General features: G+C 39.3%; 2 protein-coding genes across 4 annotated transcripts; one reads left to right on the top strand and one right to left on the bottom strand.

Moving 5' to 3' along the window:
• LOC124291707 (H/ACA ribonucleoprotein complex non-core subunit NAF1-like) lies at positions 1-14,055 on the bottom strand. Of its 2 annotated transcripts, none has more exons than XM_046728773.1 (10): positions 13,954-14,055; positions 11,583-12,613; positions 10,788-10,869; positions 10,544-10,637; positions 10,279-10,361; positions 8,973-9,133; positions 3,598-3,649; positions 2,960-3,096; positions 2,305-2,333; positions 1-2,109 (listed from the first exon to the last, which is right to left on the bottom strand). In XM_046728773.1, exons 2-10 carry the CDS (start codon positions 12,521-12,523, stop codon positions 1,466-1,468), a joined length of 2,223 nt encoding a protein of 740 aa, XP_046584729.1. In that variant the 5' UTR covers positions 12,524-12,613; positions 13,954-14,055; the 3' UTR covers positions 1-1,465. The 2 variants fall into 2 exon arrangements, with proteins under 2 accessions (XP_046584729.1, XP_046584728.1); XM_046728772.1 differs by lacking the exon at positions 13,954-14,055 and adding an exon at positions 12,875-12,982.
• LOC124291708 (mitochondrial import inner membrane translocase subunit Tim23-like) lies at positions 13,179-25,277 on the top strand. 2 transcript variants are annotated; one of them, XM_046728774.1, is made up of 7 exons: positions 13,179-13,352; positions 17,042-17,109; positions 17,842-17,938; positions 18,761-18,848; positions 22,871-22,929; positions 23,219-23,329; positions 23,733-25,277. In XM_046728774.1, exons 1-7 carry the CDS (start codon positions 13,280-13,282, stop codon positions 23,840-23,842), a joined length of 606 nt encoding a protein of 201 aa, XP_046584730.1. In that variant the 5' UTR covers positions 13,179-13,279; the 3' UTR covers positions 23,843-25,277. The 2 variants fall into 2 exon arrangements, with proteins under 2 accessions (XP_046584730.1, XP_046584731.1); XM_046728775.1 differs by lacking the exon at positions 13,179-13,352 and adding an exon at positions 14,272-14,430.
• The last annotated feature ends 2,344 nt before the right edge of the window (positions 25,278-27,621 follow it).

Raw genomic sequence — 27,621 nt, forward strand, 5'->3', positions numbered from 1 at the left:
TTGATAAGGTATTTTGCATTGTCAGATGTTAATAAACCACTACACAAGCGGAACATGTCCCAGCTAAGTCCTGTGTTCCTGCTATGGCCTTCCCTGAATTCAATTTCAAACCATTTTTAACCAAATTTCCTTGAACAAGACATATACTTTAGATGAAAAGGTTAGTGTAACTCTTGTAAATAACGTTTATTTACACACAAACTTAGCACTTCATGACATTAAAATACTGCAAATTGGGGAAAGATGTATTTCCCTGTTACTCTATTCACTGCTTCTCTTTAAAACTGCCACATGGAGTTAGCGAGTTAGGTTTAACACTGATTTGTACAGTACTTCTGTTACATCATGGCTTGAGGAAAATGGGATGCTGAAATGGACTGACATAGGAATGTCACTGAAAATACTAGAAACATAAATAGGACGATCTGGCACTTGAATCTATGATCAAAAACGTTCAAGCCAAACTGAAACTTAGTTATAATGGGGTACAAAAGCATAATTGCATGTTAAACAGAGAAATGTTAAAATCACCAAGATTCAGGTTATCACTTCAACATTATTCTTTAGACCCAGACATACAAGTAACAAGGATACAGATGTAATATATCCCCATGGAACAAAATTATTTTTTGAGCAAAAGGGTGATGAGCAAAAGTAGAAAAATGACCCCGCTTGTATTTCAATTGTTTAATATGATTAAACCTTAAACCTATATCAAAGTATACACATAAACATAAACAAAATTGCACATTAACATCAAGAAACTACCATAAAATACTGATCCAAAACTGCATGTGACAGCCTGATCAGTAGTTTCTGTCAGGGCATATTATATTTGGTAAATATTGTAATATTTATGAATGGAACCAAAAGGATATTCGGAAGTCATATGCAACATATGTGATATACACTAGTAAACAAGGAACCAGTGTTACCAGACTTGTGGGTCTACAAATACCGGCCATGACAGTTTAAAGAAGAACTCTGTGATTCCTGCAATGTTGACTGCTGAATCTGATGGCCACAGAGTACTAGTCATTCATCAGACCAGCTCTACCACCTGACCACAGGTGCTTGTCTGAGCCTTGCTGCCCCGGTAGCCCTTGAAGTCACCCGCTTCAGCTCATCACACGAGCTCTACCACCACCCCTGGGGGTGCCCAGGTGAACCTTGCTGCCCCGACTGCCTCTGAAGTCACCTGTTGCACATCACACCAGCTCTACCAGCACCCCGGGGCTGCCCAGGTGAACCTTGCTGCCCCGACTGCCGCTGAAGTCACCTGTTGCACATCACACCAGCTCTACCACCTCCCCGGGGCTGCCCAGGTGAACCTTGCTGCCCCGACTGCCTCTGAAGTCACCTGTTGCACATCACACCAGCTCTACCACCTCCCCGGGGCTGCCCAGGTGAACCTTGCTGCCCCAATAGCCCCTGAAGTCACCTCCTGCAGATCATTAGACCAGCTCTACCACCTCCCCGCGGGTGCTCCAGTGAACCTTGTAACCCCTGGCCCTGATGGCCTCTGAGGGTAGCCACCACCCATTGGACCAGCAGTAAAATGTGGTTGTCCTCCAAATGTTGATCTTGAGTTTGGTGGTCTGATCATGGTGAATGGTCCTTCACCTTGATCCGAGTTCTGCATCAGTCTTGTATCAACTATAGGATTATTAAACCCACTATGTCCTTGTGAGAAACCATCTGAATGACCATGAAATGGACCACCTCTGAAGTTGTGGCTTTGGAAACCATGATTTGACAGATGACCTTGGTGATCTATGTGCTGACCTTGATGACCACCAAAAGGAGGTCCCCTCGGTTGATTCTGGAACTGAGCAGTAAAGCGAGGCCCACCAGACTGTCTGTTACCTCCTCTGCCTCCCTGAAAATTAGGTGGCGATATGAAAGGTCGGGAAGAATGACCTCTTGACCCGTATTGTCTCATCTGTGGTTGCCATTCATCATTTTGAGAAGACATCCATGTTTCCTGTGGTTTTGGAGGCCAGTTACTACCGTCATTAGGAGGCCAGCTGTCAGTCTGCTTTGGCGGCCAACTATGTCCTCCCCTGCCTCCTCTCTGATTGGACATCTTGGAGTGTCCACGAGTGGAGTCTGTTCAACAAAAACATTGTGTGTAATTTATATTCTCATATTCTGTATCCCAACATCATGTCAGACAAAAACAAATTACCACACATCGTGACCAATGACAATAAGACAACTGATTTCTATCACTTCTGTTCATCTATATTTGAAAATCTTTTTTAAACAAAAAAAACCCAGACAAATATTTGTAATTCCTGTTACCTTGAGTAGTTCCATTTCCACCTTCGCCCCTGAAACATAAAACAAACATGAATGCTTCTAAACAATACATTTCAGTCATCATTGTGCTAGAACAACCTGCATTTACTACTGTCATTACTTGAAGAAGCTGACCAGTGTAATTCGCCACGTGCTATCATGTAAAAATCCATGTAATTCAGCTGAAACAGACATGACATCATGTCTTGTCATGTTACATGACGTCATCAGCTTGTCACGTCACAGTTCAAGTAAGCATGCAGAAAACCAGAATGTGGACCTTGTAATTGTTGTATGCTGATGATTAACTTAAAATATGCGCTGCAACTTATGAAGTCAAAATTATTCATTACTTGTGTCACTTGTAGTTCGTTTCAGGTTGTTCATTCGCCTAAGACTACTAGGCCACAAGTGGCCCCTACAGCAAGAGTGAGCGAGTTTAGTTTTACGTTGCTTTTAACAATATTCCAGCAATATCAGGGCGGGAGACACTAGAAATTGGCTTCACACATTGTACCTATGTGGGGAATCGAACCCAGGAATTCAGAGTGATGAGCAAACGCTTTAATCACTAGACTACACCCCCATCAGCCAGAAACACACAAGCAAATTGTTATCCTCTAATTCTTCATCTACTAGCAATGTCCTTCATCGTCACCTCATCTTCTTCTTCCTATTGTTACGAGGCTTTTTATTGGCCGACTCATCATCGGCATTGCTCTCCTTGGGAGCTGTTTTGTTCCGATTCTTGGACTTCATCCTCTTCTCATCTTCATCATCAGAAAACTCCATGCACTATACAGAAGAATAGACAAATATATAACCATCAATATTATTGATAGATCACAACATGCACATTTTCTAGCAAACAATCACAGATCATACAATTTGTCTTATTTGTGACAACAGTTTCACAGAGACAAAAGGTTTGAAACCTTTGTAAATCATAGTAGTCAAGACCCATGAAGATCTGGGTTAAAACTGGTCTTCAGTAACCCATGCTTATCATAAGAGGCTACTAACGAGATCTGGTAGTAAGGCTTGCTGATTTGGTTGAGACACATCATTGTTCCCAATTGCGTAGATGGATGCTCATGCTGTTGATCACTGGACTGTCTGGTCCAGACTCAATTATTTACAGACCGCCACCATAAACGTGGAATATTGCTGTGTGCAGCTTTAAACAACCAACCAACATCCACACAAGTGGTTACAATACCTGTTTGTGCATACTGTATATGAACGCTAAATCTGATATATGCAACTATCACCCTAGCTACTAATATAAGGACTTACCCAAGATGGTGGCTCATTGTTGTTTTCCCATGATGCATCAGATCCTTTGATTCTAAGAAACATAAGTATAGTGGTTGTTTGAATTGACGTCTAAACAATATTACACTCAACGTTATTATTCAATGTTCACTTAGGCATCTATCTCGTCGGACCGCCTCCGTGGTGTAGTAATTAGAGCGTCCGCCCGGAGAGCGGAAGGTCGCGGATTCGATCCCCGACCGCGTCATACCAAAATATGTTAAAATATGGTACTTGTTGGTCCCTGCCTGGCGTTCGGCATTAATGGGTACAACAAGGACTGGTCGGCTCGGAGTCAGTATAATGTGTCCGAGTGGGGTATTCATGCTTCACTGCGGCATGGTATCTCAGTGGGCTAGCACTATAAAACCAGCTTCTGTCTGGGCTAGTAGAAGCAGCTGCACCTACACATACACACGTCGTCATATGAGCGAAAAATTCTCAAGCACGACGTTAAACCCAATTTCACCTCACCTCACCTCACCTATCTCGTCAAATAGAATATACGCCAACAAATGTCTATAGGTTTGAGCATGTTGAAAATGTGATACCAGTTGCATACACCTCTTTCACACAGATTAGTTGCCTGATGGAAAAATGGACAGCCACTATCAAAGGCTACGAAAGAGCAACATTGAGGGTGATGGAACTGGCTACCCCAACAACATGCAGCACATGGCTACACCCCTGCATGTGCAATACATGTCATGAAACAGTTCAAGGATATAGACATCAACTTCTGTAGACAACACATGGGTATATTTTCATGAATTTTCAAAGCAGTTCAATTTCCCTGGAGTGAGTGAGTGAGTTTAGTTTTACACCTATTTTAGCAACATTCCAGCAATATCACGGCGAGGGACACCAGAAATGGGCTTCACACATTGTACCCATGTGGGGAATCAAACCCAGGCCATGACGAGCAAATGCTTTAACCACTAGGCTACCCCATCGCCCTCCCCAATTTCACTGGAAAAAGATATGGATTGCTTAAAGGTCACATGCAACGTAAAACACAACTTTGCAGATTCCGATACCTTTCGGTATGGACTTACAGATACAAATCATCAAAAATGAAAAATCATCTTATAAAGTTGAAAAATAAGGCGATGAAACACCCCCACACCCCGTGAAATTGGGAGCGCAAACGATCCACTAAATTCACCCCAGCACTTGGGGTGAAAAGTGGTTTCAACAGCTGTGCTGTGCTGTACTGCGCTCATAGCGCATGCGCAGTGAATAGGTTCGCACAGCTTGGAAGTGGGATGTCCAGATTATAAGGTCATGAGCAAGAGTAGTCTAATCAAAACAAATAGAAAATACTCTACATAAAAGAACCTTGTTAGGATCTAGATCTACTCAGCTATGTGTCAACCAGTGAGGCGTTCGACATTTCAAGACGGAAAACCTTCGCTGGTGCAGAGTACTCGGTGAAGGCTTTGATGTGATATTTCTCTGATGTTTTGTTGATATTTCACAGGCGCGAGCTTTTTTATATGTTATGACAGTAGATTACCGATTTAACTGTTTATATAATTTCATTTGTCTATTTCACCACACGTTCTTCTTACCGAGTCACTTTCTCAGTTCGATACTTAAAAGCAATGTCATTATTTAGCATTGACAGAATTTCTAACTGTGATATAGATATGTCTTTGTCACAGACAAAACTCAATGTCTGTTTTATTGACACCTACAGAGATGCCAACCCTATTTTGGGCCTAAGTGTAATACTGGAGGTCAAAAAAGTGTAATTTGGACCTAAAAAGTGTACTACTTAAAAAACAAGTGTTTACCACTGATATGGCAATGTCCCCCGCCGCTAAAGAATGGAATATCTACATTTACTACTTTTTTATTTTTTAGTCACATACAAGATGCCTGAAATGACTGGTGTCTGCATAATCATCCAATGTAGGCTCTCAGCATACTTGAAAACATTAGGTGCAATGTTTTATGAGACATCGCGTTTAAGAAGCGGTCAAAGTGCTGTGGTGACCTTGAAGATAAGGTCAAGGTCACCCAAATAAACTGGTGTCTGTGTAATACCCCAATGTAAACTGTCACCAAATTTGAAGACACTGGGTACAACAGTCCATGAGATATCGCGTTAACAAGAGTTAGAAAAGAGGTCGAAGAGTCGTGGTGACCTTGAACATAAGGTCAAGGTCACCCAAATAAACTGGTGTCTGCATAATCCCCTAATGTAGACTGTCACCAAATTTGAAGATATTAGATACTACAGTGCATGAAATATCACGTTAACAACAGTTTGAAAAGTGGTCAAAGTGTCGTGACCTTGAAAATAAGGTCAAGGTCACCCAAATCGACTGGTGTCTGCGTAATCCCCTAATGTAGGCTGTCACCAAATTTGAAGACATTGGATACAACAGTTCATGAGATATCGCGTTAACAAGAATGGGGACGTACGGACGCCGCTGAATACATAGTCCCCCATTCCGCGTTGCGGCAGGGGACAAAAAAACTTAGTGAAAGGTGAAAACTTTACAAAAATTACTTGTAAGAAGGTTTATTCACATGAATAGGAATTATTCTAGACAGAAATACACGTGACCAATCATTATGAAGCTCCATACATAAAAAATTGTTGGTCATGTGACACAAAATTGAAAATTTTAATTAAAATCTTTTAACACGAAGCCCGAAAAGCCTTCAATTGATGTTAATAAGTTATATAATATTTTAAAGAGTTGAATGAGTGTGAGTTTGATGACAGTGTTAGCTTGGATGTGAGTGATTTGCCTGCTAATGAAGAACTTGACTGTGACATAACTGAAGAAGAAATCTTCTCAGCTGCAAGCAAGTTATGCAATAATAAAGCTTGTGGTGTAGATACCATATATAAGGAGTTTATTAAGGCAACCACCCATGTTTTAATGCCTGTGTATGTAAAGCTTTTCAATTGTTTTTAACAATGGTGTAATGCCTGAAGCTTGGCTAGTAGATTAAATAAAGCCAATTTATATAAAAACAAGGGGGACCCTGCTGAATCTCTTTATAAAGTTGTTTAGGAAAGCTAAACCCTTTTAAGTGCACAATTGCTAAAGTATTCACACAAAATTGATTTAATGAGTAAGGCACAAGCCAGCTTCAGAAATAAATATTCTACAATGGATCAATTTTATGTTCTGAAATCATAAATTGACATTTATCAAAATTTAAAAGAGAAACTGTTTTGTGTTTTTGTTGACTTTAGTAAAGCTTTTGATTCTGTTTGGAGAAGTGGCCTTTGGTATAAATTAATTCACAGTAATATCGATGAAAAATGTTTATGTATCATAAAGAATATGTATGAGCATATGGATGTTGTAGTAACTAATGCCTTCCCATGTAAGATTGGGGTTAGACAGGGTGAAAATCTATCTCCCTTCCTTTTTGCTTTGTATAAAAATGATCTTGAGTGTTTTCTTTATGAACATGATGCTACTGGCCTCGAACATGTAAATAAGCTAATTGAGGACCAGCTTGGTATCTTTATGAAATTGTTATTACTTTATGCTGACAATACTGTCATATAAGCTGAAACATGTGATGGATTGCAAAAATCTTTGAATGTAATTGACCAATATTGTAAAAAATGGAAACTTAGTGTGAATTTAGAAAAAAAAGGTTATATTTTCTAAAGGAGAAATACAATTTTACGTTAAATAGGACACCTACTGACATTTCAAATGAATATCTGTATCTTGGTGTACTTTTCACTGGTAATGGTCGGATCGTTGGAGCAATCAAACACCTTTTTGTACAAGCTAATAAGGCAATGTTTGTTATCTTCAAAAACATTCATCAATTTGATGTTCCAATAAACTGCCAATTGAAATTGTTTGATAATCTTGTTAAACCAATCCTTCTCTATAGCGCCGAAGTGGGGGGGTGTGAAAATGTTACCATCATCAAACATGTCCATCTTACATTATGTAAATATATTTTGAATGTGAAGCAATCAACTCCAGATTTTATGAATTATGGTGAATTAGGTAGATACCCCATCAGTATATCCGTAAAAGTTAGAATAATATCAAACTGGGCTAAAATGTTATGTTGTAATGGCAAATTAAATACCATATTTTATAATGTCATGTACAATTTATAGTCTTCAAATGCTGATTTAAAGTTTCCATTATTTTGAAGTGTCAAATGTATCCTACAGGATACTGGATTGTATTGATTGGCTCACCCAATCTGTACCTAGCATTGTTTGGCTTACAAATTACGTACAATTAATTCTCGTTGATGAGTTTAAGCAGTTATGGTGGCACTCTGCTGTTGCTTCATCATATACCAGTATAATGTATAAGCATTCACTATTTTTAGAACTCTATTTGTTACAATTATCTTATTACTATAGACACTGGTTAATTAAATTTAGAACTTCAAACCACAGGTTGCCAATTGAAACAGGACATTGGTACGGCATTGAACGATGTAATAGAATCTGCCAACTTTGCAGATCATCTGTCTGTGATGAACTTCACATTTTCTTATACTGTCCAGCACTAAATGCCCTTAGACATCATTTTCTACCCCAATATTTCTGTAAACATCCTAATATCGAAAAATTTGTTTATCCCATGAAATGTGATAATTCACCACTTAACTCTAAAGTTGCCAAATGTATCAATGTTTTAATATGTATCAATATGCTGTATGCTCTCTGCGTCACTATATGTGATTTTTTAGAATACAATTTCTGTTCTGTTCTCTTCAGCTGCAGGACTCATCATTATCAGTTCCATTATTTCCACTTTCAAAAGGTGGTTCAAACTGAATAGGTTGTGTTTCTAGAGCAACATCTCTCTTGTTTCCTTATATAAAGTATAAAGACTATTCTGTTCCTCAATGATGGCACTCCCCTTCCTCTGTTGGTATCGACAAACTAGTATGTCAAAACAGCCACATGATTGGCTTTATATATTCTCGGAATCTGCATCTGTGCTGGTAAAGGTGCACAGTGTTTTGAAAAGTACAATTCTTTTTTACTAACTTTTATGAATGAAGTGTTATGCATATGCAAAAATCATTATCTATGTTAAATCCTTTAATGAAAGAGTTCATTCCAAATGGCCACGTGAAGGTCTGGGTTAGGATATTGATCTTCTGTAACCCATGCTTGTCGTAAGAGGCTACTAACGGGATCGGGTGGTCGCGCTCACTGACTTGGTTGACACATGTCATTGGTTCCCAATTGCGAAGATCGATGTTCATGCTGTTGATCAATGGATTGTCTGGTCCAGACTTTATTTTTTACAGACCACCGCCATATAGCTGGAATATTGCTGAGTGCGGCATAAAACTAAACATACTCATTCACTCATTCCAAATGCTAATCAACCCACCTCTTCAGCTGCTCCACAAACACAAACTGGGTGTACTCCTGTTCTTTGGGTGCACAGTAGATGCTCAACCCTATGACAATGTTCTTGTCAGTGATGTCGTCTAGGCTGTTAAATCGCACAGAGTAGAATGGAGAAGCTACAGTACCAAATACTTCAAATATCTGAAACACAAACATAAAATATCACATCAAAAAGTTTTAAAAATCAGCTGTGTCAGTCAACATGTGGGTCATTGAATCATACACATCTAAGGGCCATAGGATCCTCAGAGCTCCAGATAAGATTTAGCTCATGTGGGTACTGTACCCGCTGTAGTTTTTTGGAGTGGATATTATGAATGTTGAGTGGGTATTTCATTTTCCGTTACCCACTGCTTTCAAATATGTCATGCGTATTTCAGTCATTTTACTCACCTAAGTATTATGTGACTGAGTAAGTTTACTAAGCAGGTATGTTCTGCCTTATGTCATACCTAATCAAAACCAACTTAAATATAATGGAAATGATTTCATAAAAAATCACTCATCCTATACTGACAGTACAACACTTGTCCTATACTAACAGTACAACTTGATAGCAATCGATGTCTTTTTCATTACGCAAGCGATTTTTATAAATATATTCTGTACGCATTTGTTTTAAACGTTTTGCGTATCTAACATTTTAAATGCGTAATTGGTAAACAACAATTATTTTTCATTCTTAATTGGAAATTTTATATGCACACATTTTAGGCCATATGATCATCCGGATACGCAGCTTATCTGGGCCTCTGGGATCCTGCACACTTACAAGTCATAAGATTGAGCATACCTTAGGGTCATAGGACCATGCATATGGAAGTCACAGGAACATGTACACTAAGGGCCATAAGATCATCACACATCTAAGGCCATAAGATCATCCACACATCTAAGGCCATAAGATCATCCACACATCTAAAGGCCATATGATCATCCACACATCTAAAGGCCATATGATCATCCACACATCTAAGGACAATAAGATCATCCACACATGTAAGGCCATATGATCATCCACACATCTAAGGACAATAAGATCATCCACACATCTAAAGGCCATAAGATCATCCACACATCTAAGGGCCATAAGATCATCCACACATCTAAAGGCCATAAGATCATCCACATCTCAGTGTAAAGGATCTGCACAAAGAACTGTGCTCAAGATATGTTGGCACCTGTTCTCCACTTCTTAATTAGAAATAAACAGGTCATGTAATTATAAAATTCAGAAAAATCAACCCATAAATAACCTGGCATCCGTGGGCATATCCTGTTCTCACCTTCCCAAGCGCTTCCCTGTTTTCGTTGAACAGCACCGTCTCCTCGTCCAGGGCAGGCATGTTCTTGCTGGCTTGAATGATGACTGATAGCAACATAACATAAGAATCTTCATTAAAAGGGTAATCAATAGCTGATTATATTGATCAGGTACAATACAATGATTAATGACCCTATTTCCTTGCACAGATGTGACAATTGTTATCTGGACTGTTTCCAAATGAAAACAAAAATATACAAAAATGTTCCACTCTCAAATCCACTGACCTAGAATGCCAACAATTCCAGAAACCTTTCCAATTTCTTGCATCTCCACAGTTTCATCAACAGAAATTTTCAGTTCTTCCAGGGGGGGTAACTCCTGCAACAAAACAGCCCCAGTCATAATTGACTTTCAGGAAATATGGTCTTGGTGTTAGTTATGGACACACATGCTATACCAATGACACAATTGTCATTGTAGACGTGATGAAAACAAATGAAATCAGGGTCAGGATTTTTGTAACATCACCTCTGGGTAGAGTTCCCCTCGTGTTCGGATACCATCAAAAGCTTTCTTCTTCTTCCCCGGTTTTTCCTCTTCCTCTTCTTCCCTGTTGATCAAAGGTTGGAATTGAAATGCAGTACAAGTATGGGCCCAAAGACATACCCTCTTTATTTGTCTCATCTTCCTCTTTCAGGCTGGACTTTCCAGAGTCAAATATTACATCTACTTGGCTATCTAAGTTGATATCCTTCTGCTTTGTAACTACATGACACCTTGAATATATCTATCTTATGTCCAGCGAGATAAATAAAGCTGTATTGAGACTGTTCAATAACTCAAGCCAAGGTACTTGTTTTTATGACATTCTGCTCTCATATAATCTGACTGATCAGTAAATGATTGGTTCACAAGACAATTACTAATTGCTAATCTTGTGTGTTCATGGTGATTTAGCATGTTCACTGTTGAATCTGACATACTTTATTGTCAGGCTCTGAAAATTATGAATTAAGAAGAAATTCTGGTGGCCATTTTAAAATTCAGAGACAGCAAAACTGGGATTATTAGAAAGTTTCAGCTCCATGGCCTTGCAGTTTAAAGATGTCAAATGAAAAAAATTAACAACTGAGAGTTCAAGACATAAACTCACTTTCCCTTAAGTCAGGAGAGCGAAGAATGTTTTTGAAAGAAATAACTATGTACACATTGGTAGACATGGTACAAGTAGACCAAATATTTCCTCATCAGGTTATATATTATAACATATCCTTCATTATTCCTACTTTTGTCTACACCTTTAACTTTTCAAATGGTTTGTACCTGTCTGACACAGTTTCAGGTTTGGGCTCCTCCAGGTCTGAGCCAGATGTTGTGGAAATGCTGCTGTCACTATCCTCGCTGGAGTCAGCCTCATCACTGCTGGAATCCCCATCACCACGGTAGGCCATCGACACAGGTTTTGTCTTATGTGGCTTGTCATCTTTACTAATTGTCTCTGTTGTTGTTATTGTCTCGGTCTCCATTTTGGCATCTTCTTTCTTTTCCTCTTTAATTGTCTCATCTTCCTCTTTCAGGCTGGACTTTCCAGAGTCACATGTTACATTAACTTTGCTGACGTCTTTCTTCTGTGTAGCTACCTTATCAAGATTGGAATCAGTAGGACATGTATCTTTTGTCTCACCATTTTCTGAAACTACACTGTCTGGTCCAGCATGTTTCATGCCTTCTACTGGAATCTCATCCATGCTCTTGCAATTTTTGCCTTCCTGCTCTGTTTTCTTATCAATAGTCTTGCTCACAGCAGACATTGTAATCTCTGTCTTCGCTTCAGGATAATTGGAGGCAGTGAAGTTGACATCCATTATTTCTTCTTCTGTCTGAATTGTCTCTGAGGTTGTCATTGCTTCTGTATCCATTTTCCCATTTTCTTCCGTATTTGTTTCATGTGACCCACCCACTTTGATAATTGTCTCTGTTGTTGTCTCCTCTCTTTCCATTTTATCTTCTTTCTTTTCCTCTTTGTTTGTTTCATGTTCCTCTTTCAGGCTTGATTTTCCAGAGTCACATGTTACATCTGCTTTGCTATCCATGTTGACGTCATTCTTCTGTCTAACTACATTTTCAAGATTGGCATCAGTAGGACATGTATCATTCGTCTCACCATTTTCTGAAACTACACTGTCTGGTCCAGCATGTTTCATGCCCTCTACTGGAATCTCATCCATGCTCTTGCAATGGGTGCCTTCCTGCTGTTTTCTCATCAACAGTCTTGCTCACAGCAAACACTGTAATCTCTGTCTTCACTTCAGGATCATTGGAAGCAGTGAAGTTAATATCAATTAATTGTTCTTCTGAAATTGTGCAATTAAAACGAATTATTACACGAAATTGAAATTAAGCAACGATCAATTATGTTATGGTTGAATAAATTCTCAGAACATGTCGCGTTATTCATTGAAAGCAACAATGGGAATATATCTCACTATCATAATAATATCACTAGATTGTGATCCGTCTTGGACTAACAAGCGAATTACTGACATCAGCATCTTGACCAATATAGGTTTACTGATTGGCAGTTACCCAAAGACGGGTGGGAAACGAGAACAAACCTGTGAGTGTGGATAACCAAACAGATTAGAAGAGCTTGTCAGTTTCTTTTCTGATTTTTCTCTTACTTCGTTATTTTGACAAACCATGTGCTCTGGAGTGACCTTGGGTCAACCGGAAGTTATTGTATTGTTCGCGCATTACCTTTGAACTATATATTTATTCTTGTGATATATCAATTTGATCAGCATAATTGAAATATCAAAATATTATCAAGCCATTTTGCTTATTATTTCTTACAGAAAATATGACTAGGTGCTTGTCTATAGATGACACTAAAAGCGTTAAGTATGCAGCGGACCAGTTTACTCAAGGTCGTCACGCAGACGCACTTCTCAGACATTCGGCGAGTTGCATGTGCCTGTGAATGTCAACAGGAGAACGATATCTGAGATCTAAATAACAAAATGGATCCACAAAAAGGACGAGCCAGTATATTTTCTCCCTATTCTTCTAATGACCCGAGCATGAATGTGCCAGGTAAATATCTTTGATCAATATATTAAATCGTTCTTTGGGTACCTATCAATCTTCGAACATGATGCAAGTCATTTCATGAGTAACGTTGATTGCCATGACATTTGCTTAGCTGTGTATGATAAACAAGACAGTCATGGTTCTAGTTATGTCAAGTTGAGGATATCAAGTTGACGATAACCTTAGAAATCTAGATGTTACTATATTCAGGCGTTTGCTGCCCTTGAGTGTAGTTCTAAAACCCCGACAGTTTATCTGAAAGAGACACAAGGAGGAATATCAGAAAGTCGTACCTGAGGAATATATAGAGAATCTTATACGAGTGTCTTCTGTTTTGATATCAAGTATATCACCACTCGTTGATAAAGTTAAAATATCCGAGGCTTGTCGAGCATATTTTTACTTTTATCAACGAGTGTTGATATCTTTGATATCATTAGACACGAGTGTGAGATTCTATTTATCATCAAAAATCACTCTTCTGTAGTTTTCAATGAAAAATGAACACGGATCTGTCATTAGACTTGCATGACATCAGCATCTTGACCAAAATAGGTTTACTGATTGGCAGTTACCCAAAGACGGGTGGGAAACGAGAACAAACCTGTGAGTGTGGATAACCAAACAGATTAGAAGAGCTTGTCAGTTTCTTTTCTGATTTTTCTCTTACTTCGTTATTTTGACAAACCATGTGCTCTGGAGTGACCTTGGGTCAACCGGAAGTTATTGTATTGTTCGCGCATTACCTTTGAACTATATATTTATTCTTGTGATATATCAATTTGATCAGCATAATTGAAATATCAAAATATTATCAAGCCATTTTGCTTATTATTTCTTACAGAAAATATGACTAGGTGCTTGTCTATAGATGAAACTGAAAGCGTTAAGTATGCAGCGGACCAGTTTACTCAAGGTCGTCACGCAGACGCACTTCTCAGACATTCGGCGTGTTGCATGTGCCTGTGAATGTCAACAGGAGAACGATATCTGAGATCTAAATAACAAAATGGATCCTCAAAAGGACGAGCCAGTATATTTTCTCCCTATTCTTCTAATGACCCGAGCATGAATGTGCCAGGTAAATATCTTTGATCAATATATTAAATCGTTCTTTGGGTACCTATCAATCTTCGAACATGATGCAAGTCATTTCATGAGTAACGTTGATTGCCATGACATTTGCTTAGCTGTGTATGATAAACAAGACAGTCATGGTTCTGGTTATGTCAAGTTGAGGAGTTGACGATAACCTTAGAAATCTAGATGTTACTATATTCAGGCGTTTGCTGCCCTTGAGTGTAGTTCTAAAACCCCGACAGTTTATCTGAAAGAGACACAAGGAGGAATATCAGAAAGTCGTACCTGAGGAATATATAGAGAATCTTATACGAGTGTCTTCTGTTTTGATATCAAGTATATCACCACTCGTTGATAAAGTTAAAATATCCGAGGCTTGTCGAGCATATTTTTACTTTTATCAACGAGTGTTGATATCTTTGATATCATTAGACACGAGTGTGAGATTCTATTTATCATCAAAAATCACTCTTCTGTAGTTTTCAATGAAAATGAACACGGATCTGTCATTAGACTTGCAGTGCAGCGATGTCATAGCATTGTGACATCATCATCAGTTTATAATGTCATAGCATTGTCAGGGCATTGTACAAAATCCAGTTTAATTTCCCTAAAGGATTATCTTAGCTGATATCTCTGCCCCCAACCATCGTCTGCTACATCCGTCCTGGTTTTGCTTTTGAGACAACCCCTCCTACCTGTTTCTTTTTATAGTGATAGTGAGACTCCATGTTAAAACCTTTATAGTTTTAGTATCAAAGTTATAATTTTTTATGTCAGCTATTGTTTATAATGAAGTTATGTTTAATTTCAAAATGAGTATTTAAAAAGTGTCATTTGTAATACAAAATCATCGCACACTAGTTTGCATATATACATGGTCTCTTCCAAGTCGCTTTGGACTTAGAAAAAAAAATGCATGGCTCATTTCTGCACTAATCTCTCCTCAGTTAAGTCCTTTTTTATGTTTCCTATCTCCCCACCACTGAGACTGTAGTTAGGCCGAACTTAGTTTAACAACTATTTCATACTTTCACATATTAACGACATAAATTGTACAGATAAAGGTGAAAAACACAGTTTCCGACAGTACACAGCAGATATCAATTGATCTCGCAATATCTCCTGTGGAAGGCAGTTTGGGATAATAAATGATACAATCATCATTGGGATAAGTATAGCACCCTAATCAGGCCTACCATACAAACGGTGAACAAATCATCAAAACTGAACTCATATACACCAAAACAGAACAAAAAACCACCAAAACTGCAACAATATCCTCTAAAACCGAAACAATACATCTGTAATGGAAGACTAATCGTTTGAAATGGAAACAAAACTCGCGTATCAGCTACAAGAGCACGCCTACCAAAGCCTATTCGTCTCCCCTCGCCGCCATCTTTGACGATTTATATGCCGTTTCGGGATGCTATGACTGCCATGTTGGGATGCTATGAATGCCGTTTTGTACGCTCGGTGACCGTTCTCACGCACGCTTGTAGCTGATACACGAGTTTTGTTTCCATTTCAAACAATTAGTCTTCCATTACAGATGTATTGTTTCGGTTTTAGAGGATATTGTTGCAGTTTTGGTGGTTTTTGTTCTGTTTTGGTGTATACGAGTTCAGTTTTGACGATTTGTTCACCGTTTGAATGGTAGGCCTGCTATTTAAATGGTGATGCAGAGCATAAAAATCTAGTTGAGTTGAACAAAAGTCTTGGAAATTTATGTTTAACTGTTTATACATGCCAGTTTCAAAACACTTTATCATACCAAGCCCAATATACTTTCAGAATTATATATTTTCTGAGGTTGTGGAATTAGTAACTCATACTAATTTCCTGGTCAAACATAGTGTTTGGCAGGAGTAGACTCAGTGAGGTTCACACACACATAACCCGTACACACTCATTTCACCTGCACCCCAGTTCACCTACACTTAATCAATGCATGTTTTCTCAGTACCCATACACTTTGCTTTGGTTCTACCCTACTCACAAGTGGACTCAACCAATTAACAAACGTGCTTGGCTCATTTCTGAAGAAACTTGGGGCTTGCTAAAGACAATAAGCATAAGCTTTGATTTCTGAGTAGCACAATTGATTTTGTGAAGGTGTTATGCATTGTCTATTTAAACAATCAAAAGGACTGCCAGCTTTTCGAGCTTGCTTCATGATGACTTACTTCAACTAAGCCCACAGCCGATTTTGTTTTCACAAGTGCTTGACACAACTGGAGTCAACATCGGTGATCGAACATGTCTAAAAATATGTTTACCCATGAAGATCAGGCTAAGTATTGGTAGTTAATATGTGACTGATTGGATCAGGTGGTCAGGTTCACTGACTTGATTAATGCATGTCGTTATTTACAAAAGGCTGTCCAACAGCTGGAAAATTGCTGAGTTTGATGCTGGTTTATGGATGTCAACTTCTTTGTTATAAGAAACAAAATGTTCAGATTATGTTCCTACTCCTTCAGATGTTGCTCATTATAAAGAAGTTGACAGACAAAATGTTTCCCGGTTATATGAATCACTTCTAAATGCCAGTCAAGGATGTGACGTATTGACCTTGTTCTGTAATCACTTTTTGTTCATGTTGACAGTGACAGCTGGTGCAGCCGGTTCCATCATGTCACCATATCTCAACATAGACCCAACGTATATTGGCGGGGTGAGTGGCTTACTTCCTTATATTGAGACGTCTCATATTGTATAAAGCTCATTATTCATCATGTTCATGTATGTATAATATATGTTGTCTTTTCTTAGTGTTTAAGAGGCGGTGGGGTAGTCTAGTGGTTAAAGCGTTGGCTCGTCATGCCGAAGACCCGGGTTCGAATCCCCACATGGGTACAATGAGTGAAGCCCATTTCTGGTGTCCCCCGCCGTGATATTGCTGGAATATTGCTAAAAGCGGCGTAAAACCAAACTCAGTCAGTCTTAGTGTTTAATCCTAAAAGATAACTGTCTAATTAATTCAAGGTACATTCGAAATGTGAAAGCATAGACACATTAATGGTTATCATGGTTATTCAATAGTTCATCAAGTAGAACAACTATTAATGGTAAAAATCATTATTAAACTCTGTTTCACCTTTACTTTATCAAGCATCAGTTTGATTATGTTTAGAACTGGCATATATTATAACCATCAAAATCTTCCTGTCAGTATGGACTATCGTCATAAGCTTGATAAGATTTTCACATGTCCATGATGTCCTGAGCACAATTTAAGGTGTCTCGGGCAATGGACTGGCATGAATATTCAAGGCTAGGGTCCATGACCGAAGTGTAATCCATTTATTTGTCACCACATCATTAATGATATGAAATTAATAGATTTGTTTTGATGTTGAGTAATATTGTACATTGGCTAGTTATGACAGAATTTGTTCAACATTAGGGAGGCGAAGGAGACTTCATATTCCCAGAAGGTGCAAACAGACAGCGAGGTCGACTGGAGCTGTCGTTTTCTCAGATTGGTGGTTCTGTTTTCGCAGGTACTGCATAAATATGTTTAGTAACCTCTGCCTTTAACAAATGGCACCTATCAAAGTCTTTTCCAACTGATGTTATTATATTTTTCCTGACTGTGTTATGTACTTCTATTTTTCCTGTCCTGTCTTCATCGCTTAATGTATGGGCAGATGCATAGATGCCAACCACTCCGATTTTCAAATACAATATCTGCTCATCGATTTCTCTTTAAAAAAACTCTGTTTTTTTTAGAAATTCTAAATTTATTTTTACTGTATACAATTTGGTAAGTCACCGGTGATGTATTTGAGTGAACACTGGTGAATGCATTCAGTAGCTTAGCATGTGATCCTTTGGGTGTCGATTGTGTTATTGATGATGAAGTTTCACAAAGTTTTTCCGAATGCATGTCATAGTCCGTATGAAAGTGAAAGAAAATGGCAGAGCCGGCCACGCATTCACCTCCAACTCGCACCTTTGGTGTTCAAACCTGGTTTTCAGCCAGTCATGACTCATGTTTTCCTTAGGTTCAGAGTTGGCATCTCTGCAGATAAATATTATCACCACATTTTTCATATCAATTCCATATTCTGACCCAATTTATCATAACTGTCTTGATTTTGAATTTGAGAGAAGTGGTTGTAAAACCACCCATTCACAAATCACATATTGTGATATAAGCTCCGGGTCTATACTCCTACAAATGTATTTATATTAATTTTTGATATATGAGTTGGCATGATCAACATGATTAGCTTACGAATTCACTAAATAATTTTATACACAAGAAAATTCCATGATTGTCCAACAGTTTGACATACCGGTACTGTTTCTGTCTTGTCTAGGTGGAGCAGTTGGTGGTTTGAATGGGGTTCTGACGGGATATCGGGAAACCCGAGCAGCACAGCTGACAGGAGCAGTGAGGAGAACACAGTTAGTACACCTTCCTACTTATGTATTTTGTGTGAGGGGCCACATGTAACAGATGGTCTGCATGAACCAGTGAAGGGAGCACATGTTACAGATGGTCTGCATGATCCAGTGAAGGGCACATGTCACAGATGGTCTACATGATCCAGTAAAGGCCACATGTTACAGATGGTCTGTATGATCCAGTAAAGGCCTCATGTTACAGATGGTCTGCATGATCCAGTAAAGGGCACACGTCACAGATGGTCTGCATGATCCAGTGAAGGGCACAAGTTACAGTTGGTCTGCATGATCCAGTGAAGGGCACATGTTACAGATGGTCTGCATAGATCTAGGGAAGGGAGCACATGTTACAGATGGTCTGCATGATCCAGTGAAGGGAACATGTTACAGATGGTCTGCATGATCCAGTGAAGGGCACATGTTACAGATGGTCTGCATGAACCAGTGTAGGGCACATGTTACAGATGGTCTGCATGAACCAGTGAAGGGCACATGTTACAGCTGGTCTGCATGATCCAATAAAGGCCACAAGTTACAGTTGGTCTGCATGATCCAGTGAAGGGCACAAGTTACAGTTGGTCTGCATGATCCAGTAAAGGGCACATGTTACAGATGGTCTGCATAGATCCAGTGAAGGGAGCACATGTTACAGCTGGTCTGCATGATCCAGTGAAGGGCACTTGTTACAGATGGTCTGCATAGATCCAGTGAAGGGAGCACATGTTACAGATGGTCTGCATGATCCAGTGAAGGGAACATGTTACAGATGGTCTGCATGATCCAGTGAAGGGCACATGTTACAGATGGTCTGCATGAACCAGTGTAGGGCACATGTTACAGCTGGTCTGCATGATCCAATAAAGGACACAAGTTACAGTTGGTCTGCATGATCCAGTGAAGGGCACAAGTTACAGTTGGTCTGCATGATCCAGTAAAGGGCACATGTTACAGATGGTCTGCATAGATCCAGTGAAGGGAACATATTACAGATGGTCTGCATGAACCAGTGTAGGGCACATGTTACAGCTGGTCTGCATGATCCAGTGAAGGGCACATGTTACAGATGGTCTGCATGATCCAATAAAGGCCACAAGTTACAGTTGGTCTGCATGACCCAGTGAAGGGCACGTTACAGATGGTCTGCATAGATCCAGTGAAGGGAGCACATGTTACAGATGGTCTGCATGATCCAGTAAAGGGCACATGTTACAGATGGTCTGCATGAACCAGTGAAGGGCACATGTAACAGATGGTCTGCATGATCCAAAGGGCACATATAACAGATGGTCTGCATGATCCAGTGAAGGGCACACGTTACAGATGGACTGCATGATCCAATAAAGGCCACATGTTACAGATGGTGTGCATGATCCAATAAAGGCCACAAGTTACAGTTGGTCTGCATGATCCAGTGAAGGGCACATGTTACAGATGGTCTGCATGATCCAGTAAAGGGCACGTCACAGATGGTCTGCATGATCCAGTAAAGGCCACATGTTACAGATGGTCTGCATGATCCAGTGAAGGGCACGTCACAGAATTCTGCATGAACCAATAAAGGCCACATGTTACAGGTGGTCCACATGATCCAGTAAAGGGCACATGTTACAGATTGTCTGCATGATCCAGTAAAGGGCACATGTTACAGATTGTCTGCATGATCCAGTAAAGAGCACGTCACAGATGGTCTGCATGAACCAGTAAAGGGCACATGTTACAGATTGTCTGCATGAATCAGTAAAGGGCACATGTAACAGATGGTCTGCATGAACCAGTAAAGGGCACATGTTACAGATGGTCTGCATTAGGGGTGAGCGATAATACCGGTTAACCGGTATATTGCAATTCGAACATCACAATACGATATATTGCGGTACACTTTTAGCGAACCGGTTCTCCCGGTATGATCGGTAATTTTCGTCATGTAGTCAAAACTACTAACACCATTTTCCTTGATATTATTTTACGTTACTAGTTTTGAGAATGTTTATTGGTCATATAATTGCATTTGCCTGACTTTTAAACCATTTAAATAAAAAAAACCTAGATGGGTACCGGCACTCGTTGTAAGGATAAACAAACCAAAATGGCGGACGCCGCTGCAGACGCTTTTTCTCAAGTTCCAAACTTTAGAAGTCTTCAATTTTGAAATATTTTCAATTGATCTCTTGTACAAACACATCTGAGTCCTGACAGTGGCCAGTTGCATCGTTTCAAAAGAAAGGAAACAGTAATTTCATTACCTTAACCCATGTGTTACACTTTCACAATATATTTCAATACATATTGCAATACGCCAACACGCATCGCAATATATTGCAATACGAAAATTTTGGCAATACCCAACCCTAGTCTGCATGATCCAGTGAAGGCCACATGTCAGAGATGGTCTGCATGATCCAGTGAAGGGCACACGCTACAGATGGTCTGCATGATCCAGTGAAGGGCACATGTTACAGATGGTCTGCATGATCCAGTGAAGGGCACACGTCACAGATGGTCTCATGACAGATGGTCTGCATGATCCAGTGAAGGGCACATGTTACAGATGGTCTGCATGATCCAGTGAAGGGCACATGTTACAGATGGTCTGCATGATCCAGTGAAGGGCACACATTACAGATGGTCTGCATGATCCAGTGAAGGGCACGTTACAGATGGTCTGCATGATCCAGTGAAGGGAACATATTACAGATGGTCTGTATGATCCAATAAAGGCCACATGTCACAGATGGTCTGCATGATCCAGTAAAGGGCACATGTTACAGATGGTCTGCATGAACCAGTAAAAGGCACATGTTACAGCTGGTCTGCATGATCTAGTGAAGGGCACATGTAACAGTTGGTCTGCATGATCCAGAGAAGGGAGCAATTGTGATCACTGGATTGCTGGGCCCAGACTAGATATTTACAGGATGCCATCATTTAGCTGTTATGTTGTTGAGTGAGGCATTAAACAATAAAACTGAAGTACATGCAGCAAAATGGCAAAATGTTCAAAGTTGAGAGCATCAGTCACCCCATCCTCTAAGGGACAGCAATTTGTCTTGTGTCTCTCTTGTGATCATGGCTTCAAATCCTACATCCAGCCTGATTATGATCCAAGGTTTGTCACCATGCCCATGATACCTGTGCTTGTTGATTTCAGAGTGATAAGTGTCCATCAGACATCGCCTCGTGTTTTCCTGAAATGCTGCATATGATAATTAAACTCACTGAAAGTGATCTGTGATAGATTAGATTCAGATTTCAGAGATGTTCATGGAAGAGCACTTACAATCACTTGTTCTGTAGTTCTCAGGAGACTTTGCTGTAAAGCTGTATGTGACTGTTTCATATATCTAGTGACCATGGACTTGTAGATAATGTGGCTGCCTGGAGGGCAGACCAGTATGTGTTACTATGCTACTTCTTGTTACAATGCTTGGTCCTCAGCATTTAGGCTTGGTTGCCTCTGATTCAGTTAACTGAGTCAGGGTAGGGTTTTCATGTAGAACTGCAGTGTGGTGTCTCATTGGGCTAGCACTGAAAACAGGGCTCTGGACCAAACTGGTACAAACCACCACATGCATGCATGTTCATTGCTATGTAAGTGCAATAATCATGAGCCCAATGTTGACCCCATTTTACTTTCCCCCTTATATCAGATTGTAATCTTCTTTTTTGGAAACATATTATGACCCACAAGAGATGTAAATATATTTCGTTACATAATGTCGCTGCAGTTTAGATAATTTTTTCAATACCTAGAATTAGAGGAGTTCAAAGAGGGTTCACCTTGTAAGAAGAGCTGACATTTTTTTATCAGCTGGCGATCTCAATAGACTATAGTAGCAAAAATTGTAAACAATAATGAAATTACAAGCCATTACTAGAGACAACGTGTTATAGACGGGGTATATAAATTGTGAAAGTTTGTACAAGATGATATGTGGATTCACTGTATGTGCGGTGATATACAGTGGAAGTACTGAACTTAGTCATGACCAGTGTAGTAAAGGTAATGTACATTGTCTTTTCAGAATGCTGAATTTCATCACAAAACAAGGTGCTTCATCAGCCCAAACTCTAGGAGTTATAGGTAAATAACTGAACTATTACGTCATGGTGTGTGTTATGATAATGCTATCAGTTATGATAATGCTAGCTGGAAATGAAATTGTGGCAGATTATCTGATACTGTGCTGTTTATGAGTAAAGTAACTCATCCTGTGTTACTTTGTTAAACATATTCCTCCAGTCAATATGTCTGACCTTAGCTCTTTTCCTGCACTACTTTTGACCTGTATCTACATTGACCCTGACCTCTAGCTACACTGACCTTGACACATGCCTACACTGACCTTGACCTCTACCTCACTATGTTACAGCTCTGATGTACAGTATATTCGGTGTTGTGTTGTCAACTAGTCGTGGTGTAGACGATGAACTCAACACAGTAGTAGCAGGCACTGCAACTGGCTTCCTATACAAGAGCTCAGGTAGGGAAAAGCTAACTGATGTTCCAGTACATTTCCTAGAAAATGTATATATATCTCTGGTGGTTTGCCAGAAATATCATGTTGATTTGGGATATATATGTCATGTGATAACTTAGTTTTACTGGTTACAATATGGGTCATTCCACTAACTATGGAATTATGTCTTACCAGGAGTATGTCATGTATGCCTTGCAATATTATATGTCTTCAATGATGAATGAGCAGTCAACATTTGAAATTTTTATGGAGTACATGTGTGTAATATGTGGAGATTTGATGTTGTAATTTTTTTCTGAGCTTCAGATATTAAATAATACTGGTGTGAATTGATATGAATAAAATTAATGAATAAACTATGAGGTTTAAGGTACGGTACTGGGTATATATGGTGTCTGTGTTTCAGCGGGCTGGAAGAAGTGTGCACGTGGAGGGGCAATAGGTCTGACCCTATCTGTGGCTTACGTCTTGTTCACCAGCAGAGATCGACTCAAGACTATGATTGGCAGAGATTAATGTATGATTTGTCAGTGTGACTGAGTGACAGAGGTGTGTGAGAGTGGTGCATCACTGTGCTAGGGCTGTAATGATAACATGCGCCCTGTGATAGTGTAATGGGGATATTGATACACATGTTATTAGGGTAAAGAACATACCAGCTTGTGCCCAACGAGACATAAAACAGTGTTCTCAAGGGGGCTCCTGAGCATTATACAGGCAAATGTAATAGTCTGTGAGTTTGGGCATCTAGTTTGGGCAGTGTTTTGGCAATTTGTTAACTTACCCTAAAAGACGGCATTTATGATTCATTTTCACACCATGAGTATCTACTTCCAGTGTTCAAACTTTAGCATGAATGTCGAGGGATCTTATCATAACTTTCAATATGATATCTAGTGGGTCCTTGAATTCAAGTGTTGAAGATGTATATGTCAAAGAACCCAGTACCATTCGTTACTGACATACACTGATTTGCAACAGTGGAACAATAACTGTCAGTATGCATGACATGGTACACCAGGGCCCAGAGTTGCTGGAAGTAGCTCCGTGATCATTACAGCCCTATCAAGTCGGTAGAGGGACTGCAGCTATATGAGAGTTGAGTGTGTATGTGTAAATATAGTACTGGTGTAAGGATGGATCGTCAATTCTAAACGGTCGATGACAGTCATGTTTGTGGATGAATGTTGATGTGTGTTTGACACGATATACAAAGGTGTGAATGGGTTTCAGAACATTATTATTGACAGTTATGCATTTATCAAGGGATCATAGAAGACAGGGTTGATTGACAAGACTATCTGACAGAGCAGCTGAACTGCACCATGCTCTGCCATGGAGGCTGATTACATTTCTGGTGTTAGTGTGAATGGTACATGGAGGCAAAACATCCGTCAGAACTGCATTAATGTAACAGGTACAACCCACTTAAAATTGAAGGCGGGAGACATGCAGGACAGAAGACTCAGACATTTGTGCACAGACTAAAACATTTATATCATGTCACTTTTTCCCACTGTAGTGCCAGTTGTGTCGCTGTAACCGTGGTGACATGACAGCACTTTTTTCTGGATATTGGGGTAGTTTTCCGCCATAAAGCTGGAATATTGCAGAGTGCAGTGTTAAACTAAACTCACTCACTTTGTATCCCTTTGTATATTTGGGATGTAGTCTCATGTTTAAGTAGAAATGTTAGGGCAGTTATTCCAATAATTCTTTCAATTGAATTTTAAACATCTAAATCATAGAAACATGAAGCCTGTTTACTTGGTGGTTTGTTTGATGTAAACACAATTTTCATAGCCAATTTGTATATTATATAGATGTTTAATATGATGTTATGGTACTGCGTTTGTGCATGAATATGAGTATTGAGCTAATATGGAGTTTTTACTAGGATGATATGTATGTGTGATGAAAGAGTAATGTCAAATAAACAATGTCTAATATGTTTCTACTTCTGTAGTTGTTTATCCCTGTGTTGTGCCTCTTGACAAGCAGGGGCGGTGGGGTAGCCTAGTGGTTAAAGCGTTCGCTCGTCACTCCGAATACCCGGGCTCAATTCCCCACATGGGTACAGTATGTGAAGCCCATTTCTGGTGTTCCCCACCTTGATATTACTGGAATATTGCTAAAAGCGGTGTAAAAAGTAAACTCACTCACTCACCTGACATGACAGCACTGTTTTCTGGATATTGGGGTAGTTTCCAAAGTATGAAATATGAGATGCCTTGAACCTTCTATTCTCTTTTTGTGTAAACGAAATTATTCATGATGTTGACGATACATTTTTCACCTTGTTGTACATGTAAACATGTACTTGCAGTTACCGTCTATGATGCTGGCTGGAGGAGACACAATGTGTTCCTCTTATGTCATTGAGTGTTATTCGTAATATAAACATACTAAGATCAATAAAGCTTTTAAAAGAATCAGCTGTTTGTTGCTAGTGTAATGAGATTTGTCATGTTGATGAGAATGTTCATGGTTTGAAGCTGTTTTTGAGGCAAAGGCTCACATACACAAAACAATCTCAACACTAGGACATTCATAACACCCACACTTTGCCTAACAGTCATAGCTCTCAGATCCCTTCGTATAATTGGGATGTAGTGTCTCATGTTTACATGGAAATGTTAAGGCAGTTATTCCAGTAATTCTTTCATTTGAGTTTTAATCATCCAGATCTATTCAATGAATTCACTGGTTTCATTGCGTTTTGCAAAATGAAAGCCTGTTTACTTAGTGGTTTGTTGAAGTAAACATAATTTTCAATTTGTATATTATATAGATCTTTTATATGTTATGGTACTGCGTCTATTTCATTAGCTGAGGTTTGAGCATGTATATGAGTATTGAGCTAATGTGGAGTTTTACTAGGATGATATTTATGTGTGATGAAAGAGTAATGTCAAATAAACAATGTCTAATATGTTTCTACTTCTGTAGTTGTGTATCCCTGTTTTGTGCCTGTTTTAAGGCTCCTGATTTTAAATCACCTTCACACCTCGAGTTTATATGTTATGGGACTTCGTTCATCATGAAGTAAGAAACAACTGTCTTGTAGCATTAAGTCTTAAATCGTTTTTCTAAATCTTTGGAACATATCACTATCAGTGTCACAGTGTCGCATTCAACATTATGTTAGCTACAACAATTAAAACTTTTAGTTTGAAACAAATTGCACTCATTCTGGCACCTGACAACTGTTTACTTCCATAGTGTTGAGTTTTTATGTCCACCCATTATTGAGATTTATGGCCCAAGTGTTTTTTGATTGCCCTCACATTGAGATTCAAGTGAGTGAGTTTAGTTTTACGCCGCACTCAGCAATATTCCAGCTATATGAAGGCGGTCTGTAAATAATCGAGTCAGGACCAGACAATCCAGTGATCAACAGCATGAGCATCGATCTGCGCAATTGGGAACCGACAAACATGGGTTACTGAAGATCAGTATTCTAACCCGGACCTTCACAGGTATTGAGATTCAAGGGCATAATATGACTTGTTTGTTGTTTAAAGCTGCACTGAGCAATATAATGGCAGTCTATAAATAATCAATTCTGGACCAGACAAACCAGTGATTGACATCATGAACATCAATCTGCACAATTGGGATACGATGACGTGCCAAGTCGGCAAGCCTGACCACCCAATACAGTCAGTCACCTCTTACGACAAGCATGGGTTGCTGAACATCAATTGTAACCCAGATCGTCACGGGTTCACAGGTACTACATTTGTAATCCCTGTAATGTAATCACATAATCAATAGTCACTGCTTGGTTCAGATTGTACCACCCGTGAAGGTCCGGGTTAGAATGAACCTTCAGTAACCCATGCTTAATAAACTCTTTGTAAATAGTAGGGGACACTCAGAAATTCCAAAATTGTAGGTCATGTTAGTTTCTAAGAAAAGCATGCATTTTTGCCCTAAGTAGACCCTTTTTTCTTTTTTACAAAAAATTAAACAATACAGGATGTCTCATTTATTTAGTAAGTAACCCAGCACCAATTAATTTTGTCTTTTCGTCTGCTGTCAGTGAAGCCAGACGTCAATGTGGCAGTTCAGTGTAAGATCATTATCTCCGGTTGACTGCAAAATCAAATCCCTCTTGCCCATACATCCATCATTTGTCTCTATTGACCTGCTCAGACCATGCAGGGAGCATCCATTGTTTCAAGCTACCCTCCCAAATAGGGTGACATTACCCACTTCATTAGTCAGCTGACTAATGGAGGCTCTTTACAGACAGACTCATCTCATGGTCTCATGCTTATGTCCAGTCTAGA

Source organism: Haliotis rubra, unplaced genomic scaffold, assembly GCF_003918875.1.
Source record: "Haliotis rubra isolate DU_JTF1 unplaced genomic scaffold, ASM391887v1 Scf5, whole genome shotgun sequence".
Taxonomy (NCBI): Eukaryota; Metazoa; Mollusca; class Gastropoda; order Lepetellida; family Haliotidae; genus Haliotis; species Haliotis rubra.

What these genes read in the sequence shown, in the direction of transcription:
- LOC124291707 (XM_046728773.1), bottom strand. Translation starts at nt 12,523, where the DNA reads ATGAGAAAACAGCAGGAAGGCACCCATTGCAAGAGCATGGATGAGATT. An exon ending in TGGAATTGTTGGCATTCTAG is followed by an intron (nt 10,362 to 10,543) that starts GTCAGTGGATTT and finishes TGTTGCTATCAG; the next exon opens with TCATCATTCAAGCCAGCAAG. An exon ending in AATAGGAAGAAGAAGATGAG is followed by an intron (nt 2,334 to 2,959) that starts GTGACGATGAAG and finishes TTTATGTTTCAG; the next exon opens with GGGCGAAGGTGGAAATGGAA.
- LOC124291708 (XM_046728774.1), top strand. Translation starts at nt 13,280, where the DNA reads ATGGATCCACAAAAAGGACGAGCCAGTATATTTTCTCCCTATTCTTCT. An exon ending in CCCGAGCATGAATGTGCCAG is followed by an intron (nt 13,353 to 17,041) that starts GTAAATATCTTT and finishes TCATGTTGACAG; the next exon opens with TGACAGCTGGTGCAGCCGGT. An exon ending in GGAGCAGTGAGGAGAACACA is followed by an intron (nt 18,849 to 22,870) that starts GTTAGTACACCT and finishes TTGTCTTTTCAG; the next exon opens with AATGCTGAATTTCATCACAA.